General features: G+C 37.1%; 1 protein-coding gene across 1 annotated transcript in view; it reads right to left on the bottom strand.

The window, feature by feature from the left end:
- PRTG (protogenin) overlaps nt 1–13,265 on the bottom strand; it is a 144,545-nt gene that overhangs the window by 12,015 nt on the left and 119,265 nt on the right. The window contains exons 9-12 of the mRNA XM_012801789.1: nt 10,775–10,870; nt 9,568–9,754; nt 8,628–8,755; nt 6,736–6,906 (exon numbers count right to left, since the gene is read on the bottom strand). Of these exons, the coding sequence (XP_012657243.1) occupies nt 6,736–6,906; nt 8,628–8,755; nt 9,568–9,754; nt 10,775–10,870 (582 nt within the window). The remainder of the gene's footprint in view (nt 1–6,735; nt 6,907–8,627; nt 8,756–9,567; nt 9,755–10,774; nt 10,871–13,265) is intronic.

Here is a 13,265-nt window from a genome sequence, read left to right on the forward strand (position 1 = left end):
CTCAAAAAAAAAAAAAAAAAAGAAAGAAAGAAAGAAAGAAATATATATATGCACACACATATGTATAAAAAATGTTTTACCCTGGGTGGCACCTGTGGCTCAATGTGTAGGGCACCAGCCCTATATGCCAAGGGTGGGTGGCAGGTTCAAACCCAGCCCCAGCCAAACTGCAACAAAAAAATGGCCCGGCATTGTGGCAGGCGCCTGTAGTCCCGGCTACATAAGAGGCTGAGGCAGGAGAATCACCTAAGCCCAAGGAGTTGGAGGTTGCTGTGAGCTGTGACACCATAGCACTCTACTGAGGGTTAATAAGTGAAACTCTGTCTCCAAAAAAAAAATGTTTTACCCTTTATATAGATATAATACAAATGATATTAAAAATATTTTATTATAGAACATTTCAAACATACAAGGAGAAAATGATATAATGAATCCAAATTCAGTAACTATAATTTGCCTTTTAAAAATCTAATGTGAGAGATTTTTTAAAAAATTAGACATGTTTGAACATCACTATTGGTAATATCTGTGGTAGGTAATCGTATGCTTCCTTCTTAAATGAGAAACAACACAATGATTATTTTTGAAAGCATGTGTATACTTTTCACTGGCCTAATTATTAGCTCCGATTTTTTTTTTTAAGGTAAACAGGAAAGAAAATGCGAAGTTATATAGCAACTTCAGAGCACTGAAGACTCAGGTCTCAGATTAACTATTAAAATTACCACCAGCAATCTACCTAAGATTTTCTCTCCATAAGAAATCATCATTTGAATTATGATATCTAGTATCTAAAGCAATGGTTCTCAACCTTCCTAATGCTGCGGCCCTTTAATCTAGTTCCTGGGGGTCTTGACCCACAGGTTGAGAACCGCTGATCTGAAGGTATTTTCTCTGTTGGGTGACTGGTAAGGAGGAGACCTCTTTGTATACTGCTGTTTCTTGAGGGGTGTTTCTGCTCTACCAGCACTGAAGTATTTATCTTACAAAAGGACTCCCACCCCAGGAGCTAATGCTAATGCTAAGAAAGCAGATATAACAGAAAAATAATCAGAAAGTCATTCAGGCATCACACTTATGGGTAAATATGCACAGGGAATCCTAGCTTTCTCGCACTCATTTCATCTTATGTTTTTCTGACACAGAGGAACCTTTTATTAACTTCAAAGAGTTTACAATAGTATATAGCAATCACCTCCCAGCCAGTGCTGGGTACTAAAGGACACTTGCTAGAATGTACTTCATTACGCAAGTGAAATGTGGGGTGATCTTAGAGCTGAGGTCAGGACACACAAGCCACCTCTGCAAGTCACATGGGGTGGGGCAGCCAAACCTCCAGCAGCAAGAGCCAGAACACAACTTGTTTTCATGTTCTCTGGTTACAGCTTGGCCTGAAGAAGGTGTGAGCTATTTGAGTACACAACTGTTCAATAAACAAAGTAATCCCTATTTAGAATCAGGAAGAGTCTTTCCACTGTCAGCTTGTCCTTAGGCAGAGGAATTAAAAAACAAAGATGTATTGTGATATGTTACAATTAGTTAGGAGAAGACTATTTCAATTTCCTCACAAATAGAGATATAGGTAAGTTCAGTTTTCATTTTATCAGAGAATACATTTGATATTTATAAATACATTCACAAAAATTCACAAAATCCAATCACTACCAGAAACCGAGTCTTTACACTTAATGTAAGCTGTGCAGGGGGATCAGCATATGTGCGTGCCTGCGCTCACCCTCCCCCACAAAAAGTGTCTTCATTTAGGGAAAAAAGGAAACTATAACTTTTTGGTTCCCTATGAGCACATTCAAAGTATCTCCCAAATATTAAAATGATCTATCTATATTCTCTCAGTAGACCATCTCAATCTCAATTAGTGTGGTTATTTCAGAGTCCTGCCTTTTACATGTGTTTGAAACCTTTAGCGAGACTAGGAATTTTGGAAGCAATTTCATAATAATGTTGGATCAATGTTGATCAAATCTTGACATACTACTAAGTAATCGGTAACCTGGAGCATGCTATAGAACCCTACCTGTGTATGGCGGCAATTCACACTTCACACAATTATAAGGATTAAATAAGTTATCAATGGCAAGTGTCTGACACAAGTGATACACTCAATAAAAGTTAAGTTTTCTTCCTCATCTCTGTCTTCTCTTCCTCTTCTGGAGGACAGAAACCTTTTTTTCATAGGTGAACACCTCGAGGTGGCTAGCAGCATGCTTTGTATTAATACAAAGCTAATTCAATACAAAGATAATTCTTTGAACTTGTTTTTTTTTGCAGTTTTTTTGGCCAGGGCTGGGTTTGAACCTGCCATCTCTGGTATATGGAGCTGGCGCCCTACTCCTTTGAGCCACAGGTGCCGCCCAATTCTTTGAACTTGTTAAAGTTCAAGTATAGTACAGGCCTGTACTTAATGTTATTTCTTCCAAGAGAACTTATTTTACTACCTCCATCACTTTGCTTCTTTTCTCTGTTGTAGCTTTCTTTAAAGCATTTATGAAATACTACCTGAATTCGCTCAACTTGTTAAAAATATATGACATTTGTGATAGATCTGGGAGTTGGACCAGTGCTTTATGGTACCAGTATCAGACCTTTCTCTCTTCTGTTCACATGAATTAAGTGATTCACCCCCTAGCCCCCATTCTATAGGCTTAAATATCACCTACACACTGATAACTAAGTTATATTTCTAGTCCTTACCTCTTCCGTGATCTTAAGCCTCCCATAGCTTAATCAGCCTCTTTACTTGAAAAAGACATCTCCAATTTACCATGTTCAAAATCAAACCACTGATTTCCCCCACGATTTTGCTTACCTTTTTTCTTACATTACACATTAATTTATAAACAAATCCAATAAGCTGTTACTAAATTATGTTCCAATAACTGAGTACCATCACCATTATCACATTACCACCCCAAACCCTCATCAACTCTCATTCTGACCTCTCATGGATACCTGCCTATTAAATGGTGTACTAGCTTTCACTCTTACCTTCTTATAATCCATTTTTAGGGGTTGCCAGAGCCATACTTCTTAGTCTCCAATGTCTTCTACCTCAGAATAAAATCTATCTTCTTGTTGTTCTTTTAATGTGCCAACCACACTTCTGCCTCAGGGACTTTGCACTTCTCCCTGACACCCACAGGGCTATGCTTAATGCTATTTCTTCCTTATTTTACTACCCCCATCACTTTGCTTCTTTTCTCTATTGTTGCTTTCTTTAAAGCATTTATGACACTACCTGAAAAGTTATATATTTACCAGTTTGTTACCTGGGTAGGGACTTTGTTTTATTCACTGTGGCACTGCAGTGCCTAGAATAGAGGCTGGCATGTAATGATCACTCAATAAAAATTAGTTTAATAAATGAATATGTTTCTACTATTGGTAGCCCAATTCATTTAGCAAATATTGAGCTAAATAGATTTCTTTATTGCAAGACTTCTAATGTCCAACATGAATCTCTAACAGGAAGAATGGTATATGTTGTATTGCTCAAACTTAATTTATTCATGGAAAAAAATTTGAAGGAGAGGCATCTTTATGATCTCAGGAAACTTATAAAGAACAGAGTTGAGGAATTGCTGGGGTAGAGCATAATTTCCTCCAGTGCCTTTTAGATTTGAAAATAATTGAGTAGATTGTGTTGATTTACTGCACACCAGGAAGGTAAAGACTGTAATTTCTGCTCCACTTTAAATTACACACAAGTATAATTTCATATCACAACTCTGCTCAACCATCCTACCGTGTACCATTTTAGCCATAAATATCACATGCTCACCAGGAACATTTTTAAATGTTTTGATTCATGAAAAAAAAAAAGTCTTGTTCAAGTTGGGATTAAATTTGTGAAAATATGTAAAAACCTAATATAGATAGAAGATTAACAGGCACATGGGAAAGAGAAATCAACATTTCCTCTTTTTCCTCCATCTTTTTCTATAGTACCCTTCCAAAAGTTGCCATGATTAGACATAAAAGACAATTTTATATTTTAGTTTTCATTTAAATGCCATGTTATATTCCTTCTTTTTGTTTAAACGTGAGTCAAACTCTGGATTTTTCTCTCTCATAAAAACCCAGTGGCCTTTTACTTGTTTATTTGTTCTCTATACATTGCTGGCATTAGCTATGAGAAAAATTCTCTACATTTAACAAATGACAAAAGCTGTTCATGTAGAATGGCTCTTAAAATTGCACCAGGAAACATATAGATTCCCCTCCTGCCGCCCCGTGCACTACAGTATAGTTAGAAAGGCTTATGCAGATGTAAAAACATGCAGCTGTAACCCATGTCACTACTTAGCTGTCAATATGGCAAAATGTTATTTTCTGAGCTCCATCTCAAAATGAGGAATGAATATATTTAAAAGGAGTCAAAACAAAATATATATATTGCTTCTTTTAAGGCAGGTACAAATGAAAAACTAAAATGTATGTATCCAGGCTATCGAGAGTCTTTATTAATGCTTATAATAACTCATTAAATCAAGTTGGTTGTATTTGGTTAAGCACTGTGTCCATAAATCATTTGGGAACTGAAGAACTGACAGTGAATTATGCGTTTTAAGAATATTGTGGTAGAATGTAACTTAAGCCCCCAGTGAATTACACCTCCATCTATCCACAACCTTGGGTAGATGATGTTGTATGTGATTTTCTAAGGGGTTGGCCATGTGACTTGCTGTGCCCAATCAGATGCTAGCACAGGTGGTGCAAGCAGAGGCTGGAAAGCTGTGTACATGGGGCTTCCAACCCCTCTTCCTGATTCTGGAACACTGTCTTGCTATTTTTAAACTACTCAGACCCTATCAAAACTGTAAGATGGCTGCAGCCTCATGAGAGATCAACAGAAGAATTGCCAACCTGATTTCAGTCCAAATTGCTCACTCAAGGAATGATGAGAAAATAAAGTAATTGTTTTAAGTTTTAAAGTAGTTTGTTATGCAGTAACAGATAATTAACATAAATATAAAATCGTATTGCTGCCAAGTATTTATTACTATCACATCTCTTTTGTGACCAGAAAATCATTTCTTATTTGGGCTTCTGCTTAATGAAAAATATGCAGAACAACTATCAAAACTCCAGCTAAAGTTATCACTTGCTTATTTTACAACTGCCTAGTGTTTTATATTACATGCACATACATCGCCTTTCAAGTTTATCTTTTTTCTTTAGAATAGTAAAGTGAAGGAGTAGGAAAAAGTTTATCTTCTTAATTGGGTAAATATTCCTCCTGAAAGATAAAATGTATGTAAGTACCTAGTACTGCATAGTGTTTAGAAAATGTAGATGGTCAACAAATTTCCTTCATGAAATCCTTCTTTAACAAAGCTTTTTGTTGCTCGACAAACTATTCTTTTCCCATCATGTATGTCTCAATCAAGGAAGTGACAAGACAATGGAATTTCATATTTATATAATGGCCCACCTAAAAACTGGCCATGGGACTAATCAAGATTTAGAGAAGGATATGACAAAAGCATGCAATAAGAATGTTAAGAATTTTATAATTTAGTTTTTCTCAGCTAAAAAAAAATATCGGTAGGCTGGGTGCACTGGCTCACGCCTGTAATGCTAGCACTCTGGGAGGCCAAGGTGGGTGGATTGCCTGAGCTCACAGTTTGGAGACCAGCTTGAGCCATTGTGAGACCGTGTCTCTAAACATAGCCAGGTGTTATGGCAGGCACAGGTAGTCCCAGCTACTTGAGAGGCTGAGGCAAGAGAATCCATTGAGCCCAAGAGTTTGAGATTTTTGTGAGCTATGATGCCATGGCACTCTACCAAGGGTGATAAAGTGAGACTCTGTCTCTCTACATATAATTGTTAACAAAATTAAATTTGGGGGAGTAGGGATACTGGGCACAGTGGCTCATGCCTGTAATCCCAACACTTTGGAAGGCCTAGGTGGGAGGATTGCCTGACCCCAGGAATTTGAGATCAGCCTGGGAAACAGCAAGACCCTCCCTCTACAAAACATTAAAAAATTAGCTGGGCACAGTGGTATGGTCCTGTAGTCCCAGCTATTTGGGATGCTGAGGCAGTACGATCACCTGAGCTCAGGAGTCTGAGGTTGTACTGAGCTATGATCACATCACTATATTCTGGCCTGGGCAACAGAGCAAGACTCTGTCTCAAAAAAAAAAAAAAAAAAAAATTAAACTGACTCATATATGGTCAATATATTTCAAGTGGATCATTTTAGCAGCAGTAAAAAGGCTTTCTCCTTTAAGCTATATCTTCTCCCAGTGATTCCTACTCCCATGCAGGACACACCACCACCAGAAACCTAATAATTATGCATAACAATTCTCCCTTCCTTCCTCCTAATATCCATGCTACCAAGTCCTGTCTATTTTAACTCCTTCATATCTTTCAAATATTCTTTCCTTTCCATCTTAATCCTGACCATTCTAGTTCAGGCTCATCATCTCTTTCCTGGAGATGATTTATTTCCTCAATTATTTCCAAGTGAGTCTCTTTTGCATTACTCTTCCCTCCACTTGTCCTCAACAAAACCTCTTCTATTCACAACAGTAAGAATGATCTTTCAGGAACATGAATTGTTCTTTGAATAAAACCAAAATATTTATTTATTACTTCATACATAAAAATAGAAATTCAACGCAAACTCTAAATTCCTTTTTCCCTTTGTTTCTGCAACATTAATAATCTTACTTTTCATCCTCCTTGGTAATTTATGATCATATTTACCTTCTCGATGTAGGACCTGCCACTCTCCCGCAATCCAGGCCTTCCTGGATGCATAGAGGATAGTATAGCGTGTCACAACTGTCTCTGGGCCATCTGGGGGTTTCCAGGAAACCAGAGCAGTATCATCCTCTATCAGTGTCACTTTTACTCCAACTGGTGGGCCTGCTGGTGCTGTGCAAACATGTAAAACAAATTGTATTACTGCAATAAAATGGTTCATAAACACTCAAATAACTGGTTGACAGGCTGAGAAAAACTAAGTCTGGAAAACTAGAAACCACCATTATAAAAATCTCAAAATTGTAACTTTTAAAGATAAGTAGTAATAATAGTAAAGTACTATAGTACTATTTTTAGCCAGGTGTGGTGGTTTATACCTGTAAACTTAGTACTCTGGAAGGCTGAGGCAGGAGTTCAAGATCAGCCTGAGTAAAAGCAAGACCCTGCCTCTACTTAAAAAATAGAAAAACTAGCTGGCCATTGTGGCAGGCACTTGTAGTCCCAGCTACTTGAGGCTAAGGTAGGAATATCATTTAAACCCAGGAGCTTGAGGCTTGGCATCTGTAGCACAGTGGTTACAGAGCCAGCCACACAGACCGAAGGTGGCAGGTTAGAATCCAGCCCGGGCCAGCTAACAACAACAATAATAACAAAAATAGCTTGGTGTTGTGGCGGGCGCCTGTAGTCCCAGATACTTGGGAAGCTGAGGCAAGAGAATCTCTTCAGCCCAAGAGTTTGAAGTTGCTGTGAGCCATGACACCATGGCACTCTATCAAGGGCGATGTAGTGAGACTCAAAACAAAACCCAGGAGTTTGAGGTTGCTTGAGCTAGGATAACGTCATGGCATTCTAAGCCTGGGCAACAGAATAAGACTTCGTTTCCAAAAAAAAATTATTCTTTTCCTGAAAGTTAATTTCATTTTTGTAATATTGAAAACATACAAATACATAAAGAATATGGTATATTCCTAGGCTGAGAATTTCTAAGTTAAAGGGATAGCATTTAAAAATGAAAGGCTCCTAAAATACTTTGCTAAATTGCTACCTAGAAAGGTTTACAGTTCCACCAGTAGCACCGTCCTTTAGATACTCAATTTCACCTCATAAGTACTGAATCTGAATTATAGCTCTAACTAAAATGTATAGAACATTTACTTAACTTGATCTAGGAGACCACTGAAGAAAATGCTTCTGAGACCAAAACTTTTGGTTATTCCCAGAAAAGTTGTTAATTAATGAGTTTATAGGTCAAACTTAAGTCAAATACTTTATATCTGTGAAAAGGAGTAAAATCTTAGCATTTTAATTGACTCCATGTTTGATATGAGCTAAAAGCACGAAGACCTGGTTTTTGGCACCACATCTCATATAGAATATTGCCAAAACCATAGCAAAGCAGCTCTATATTCACCGGCATAAATGTCTCCTGCTTTCTCTCAGTATAATTAAACAGGGAAGGAACGATCCTTATAGATTTTCTAGTCCTTTACCCTCGTAGAGACAAAAAACATGTAGCCATAGGTAAGCTACTGAATTGCTGCTCAATCAGCTTGCATCAAGCTTCCGCTCATGTAAAAATGAGTTCATTAAAAATGCACATCCACTTATTTTCACTTTAAATTATTTAGTTGTAGCACACCTGATTGAAAAAGACTTCCCAAAAAAAACCACTACATGTAAGCCTGTTTGCTTGTGTAATATATACCTTCAGAAGAAAAAAAAATAAATATAATAAAGGGTAATAAATTCCAAAAGAAACAAAACACATCAACTAATACGTGGCAACGGCAACCAATGTAGCATCCTCTTCAAAGTGACAGGTATAAATTTTTAAGCATTTCTTTAAAAATTCTTTTTAAAGATAAAACCCTTAGGAGTGCTGCTTTCTTTACCTTCTGGAAGTGTGGAGTGGTAGACGACAGGGCTCCAGGGGCTGGAAAGCTGATCCACGTGTAATCGAACAGCAAATTCGTATTTGGTGTTTGGCTCTAGACCTTGAACCAACATGTGAGTTTCGGATCTACAATAACAAGCATTAAACTTGTCAATGCCAGTAGCACATTGTTTCTGATGATTGTCAGTATTTCCAACCAACAGGCAGGGCATAATAGTATTCGTTAGCTCCTCATTTTCCTAAAAAAATGTTTTAGACTAAAAAAGCAATCCATGTAACAAAAACATTGGTACCTCCTCAATATTTTGAAATAAAAAGAGAATCTAACCTGATTATTAAAACACCACATTTAATATTATCCTATTAGCCTGTAAGTTGCCACTGAGAGGAAACTAAAAAATTAACAGTATGGAAATGTCCCAAAACAAAGGGATTTCTTCTGAAAAATGGAAGTCAAATCATTCCTTGAAAGCATAGCTTTGGGCATCTTTCTAACTCTAACCTAGAAAACGACATGATAATTAGCTCTATTTTTTTTTTTTTTGAAGTTTTTGGCCAGGGCTGGGTTTGAACCCACCACCTCTGGCATATGTTGCCGGCGCCCTACTCCTTTGAGCCATAGGTGCCACCCAACTAGCCGTACTTTTTGATGCCAGAGTGGTCTTCTGTTTGCTAAGTTTAGCCACTTGAAAACAGTAATAGCTTCTTGTCTAATCTTGTTGTGTGAAGCTGGGAAAATTTTTTAAAAATTGCTTATGTAATTTAAATGTCAAAAAGTACAGCTTTCAGAACTGAATATAGTACAGATGCAAACCTCTTTTACTAACAGGCAGTCTGAAACAAATGCATATTGCTGAAGCCTACACTGGGCCCAAGATGATAAGTAAGTAGTAATAAGGAGAAAGGCAAAGAAAATGACCATTAATGAGGCTACATACGTTTGAAGGTACAGAACCAAAGAAGCATTCTGCAGGCCGACAGGGTTACAGCGGATGGTGTAGTTAATGAGTTGTGCGGTGGTGAACGCAGGCCTCCTCCAGTGCAGGAAGATGGAAGATGAGGTGTTAGCCTTCGCATAGAGATGATGGGGCGGTGGTGGAGGGGGAACCATGCGATCACGAACAGCTATTGAAAAAGGTAGTTTAATTTACTGCACAACATAACATTTAATGCAAAAAGTGGTAAAATGATAAAATCATAACACCCTACCCTCCAAGCAGATTTTAAGTTTTTCTTCCACCAGAGATTCATAATGGTCTAGAAATATAACATCCAAACCTAAACTCTCCATGAGTTAGATAAGGAGTCAAATATAGTCACAAGTCACTTAACAACGGGGATACATTCCAGGACATGTATCAGGAGGCAAGTTTGTCATTGTGTGAACATCATGAAGTACAATCATACAAACCTAGATGGTATAGCCTACACACCTAGGCTACAGGGTGCAGTCCATTGCTCCTGGGCTGCAAGCCTGAACAGCACTGTTACTGTACTAAATACTGTAGGCAACTATAACAGAAGGGTAAATTTCGGTGTATCTAAACATAGAAAAGGTATTGTGTTGTTGCTCTAGGAGGTTATGACAGCAGCAATGTCACTAGGTGATGGGATTTTTTCAGCCCCATTATAATCTTATGGGGCCAGCATTATATGTTTGGTCTGTTGCTGACCAAATGCATTATGAACATGAATGTACTATTAACATCTAACATGTTGGAAAACAGAAGCACAGAGAAGCCAAATGATTAATTAGCCAAAGACATGCAGAAAGCCAGCAGTAGAGTTAAGGCTAGAACATCCTCTTTACCAGTAGTAAAGATGAATGGCAATTGTAAGCAATTGGCCTCAAGGTGAAAACAGATAAAGGAAAACGAGTGTATAGGTATTCAGCGGTTATTTCCCCCAGTTAAATTTCAAATGGTCTTTTGCATACAATATTAAAATAGGTGCTTATGAATTTAATACACTTCACTTAAATACATACCGAATACCTATGTGTTCAAGATACTGTGCTAGGCAGCACGGAGGATATAAAGTGAAAACCACCAAGGCTTTCAAGTACTAAAGAGACTGAAATTTAAAAGAGGAGGAGAAAAAGGAGTGTGAGCCACCGTGGAATAAACTCCTGTGAACCTCACTTACACACACATCCCGGGGTGCTGACGGTCTGATCTGCCTGGTAGCCATCCTCTATGTTGTTGTAGGCCAGCAGCCTCACGTGGTATTTTCTTCTGGGGTCTATAAAGAAACCAATATGTAATAATTAGGGGGCACACCTCTAGATCTGAGCAAAGGTTCTGGATGGAGCCTTTCTAGATTTTGGTTTGATAACCTTCTGAATACATAAAAGGTCTAAGTAAAGTTAAATTTTTCTTTCTCTACACTGTACAATGACTCAGCAACTTACCTTGGTTGATGATATTGCCAATGAGACTACCCATTATTTATAATTTCAAACAATAACACTACCACCACCTCTTCCTCCTTACATGACCAAATAGTTCTTGGTTTTAAAAGTGTTGGGTGGCTTGATGGATCATTTTTGAGAATTTTTAAAAGTAAGCTACCCTCAGTTATACTTGAGAGTTACTTACTTAAAAGCATGGAAATCAAAGTGAGATTCTTTTTCTCCATCAAAGCATCAAAGTTCAGGAAAATTACAATTGTCATTCTTTAGTGCCTTTGAAATTTTATATATCCATGTGTTGTTCAAGTGTGTCCTTTCTACAAATCTGCATTTTCTAAATTTAGAGCTAAATTCACCAAGAAAGATGAGGAGGGGCTCCCTCTACTGGTGGTCATGAACTATCACAACACTAGAACTGAAGTCCGGAAACAGGCACATACATTAAAAGGACTTTTTCAGTGTTCACTGAGGAAATAAATGATTATTATACATTTTAACTGATATCCTTTAGAAAATGTTCAGTAAGTTAATAACATAGATAAATTTAAAGTTTATGATGGCATTTAACTACAGAATACTTGCTTGGGGCAAAAAAACCACTCAAAAGTAACATTATACCTCTCTATATAATAGTAAACACAAAAATTCAATATTTCATAAGTGGAAACAATCATCCTTAATAGATGTGTGAAATAAATGAAATTAAAGAATAAAAATAATCCTAGAGTGGCAGCACCTGTACCTCAGTGGTTAGGGTGCCAGCCACATATACCCAGGCTGACGGTTCAAACCTGGCCTGGGCCTACTAAATAACAATGACAACTACAACAAAAAAATAGCTGGGCATTGTGGTAGGCGCCTACAGTCCCAGGTACTTAGGAGGCTGAGGTAAGAGGCTCGCTTGAGCCCAAGAGTTTGAGATTGCTGTGAATTGTTACGCCACGGCACTCTACCCAGATACAGTGAGACTCTGTCTCAAAAAATAATAATAATAGGGCAGTGCCTGTGGCTCAAAGGAGAAGGGTGCTGGCCCCATATACTGGAGGTGGCAGGTTGAAAGCCGGCCCCGGCCAAAAACTGCAAAAATAATAATAATAATAATCATAGAGTGAATCCCAACATTTAGACATCCAAAAATAAAATGTAAAATTCATGAAGTATCACAAGAATGGAAAAAAAAATCACATGTACTCAGTACTAAATTGGAACTAGTAGATTAACAGTTTATACTCATGTATATTAGACTATATTGAGTATATTATTGAGTATATTATACTCAATATAGTCTAATATTTGTGTATTTTTCCACATGAGGGAAAAACTCAATGAAATTTCAAGTGGGGTAAGGGGTGAGGGGGAAAAGGGTTGGGTAAATTCCCACCCAAAGGGTACATTGCACGGGTAAATGACACACTGTCTAGATGTGGAATATACCTACAAATCAGACTTTAACCTTACAAATGCAAGCTATGGAATCTAATCTTAATGTACCCCCACATTAATTTGAAATAAAAAACAAAAGTGAAATTTATGAAACTCTCTAAACGTATTTAAGACATTTGAATAAATATTTTAGAAACTGGTAAATACATTTTAATATTTAATACTCAACTACATTAAAAGATGTCCTAAAATACTGACTTTTCATTTCCATTAGTTTTGACAAAATTAAAACCACAAGAAGAAATTTTTCTGCAACTTAGAAAATCTCTGTGCTTTCTAGATAGAAAGATAGGAAGACTAGCATTTGACTATCCTATAGAAAGTGTCTTTTAGACCTATTATCAGATCTATCACAAAACTCTACTTGGTATATTTTATTCCCATTTTAAGCTGGTATAAAGGTGTTAAGGAGAACATCCAATATCACAGAAAGATGAACCAAGAACTTACAGAAATATGGATATTTCCGTGACAAAGCTAGCACCTCTCTATATTTACAGAAACACTATGCCTCTATCACAGGTAAGTTTGTCTCCTTATATTTTAAAATAGAGGTATTTTCAAACATTTTATAAAATGAATTATCAAAAAACAGAGGTATACATTTGTATTTCATTACTCAACCTGATTTCTAATACTCAGAATTAAAATTCTAGGACTCAAAAGGTTTTGGTTCATATTAAATGGCTGTTTGATATGAATATTTTTTTCTTTCTTTCTTTTTAAAAAAATTTTTTTTGAGATAGAATCTCATTATTCACCCTTGGTAGAGTGCTATGGCAT

The sequence above is a fragment of the Otolemur garnettii genome, unplaced genomic scaffold (genome assembly GCF_000181295.1).
Source record: "Otolemur garnettii isolate 467f Iridium unplaced genomic scaffold, OtoGar3 scaffold00011, whole genome shotgun sequence".
In the NCBI taxonomy this organism is placed as follows: Eukaryota; Metazoa; Chordata; class Mammalia; order Primates; family Galagidae; genus Otolemur; species Otolemur garnettii.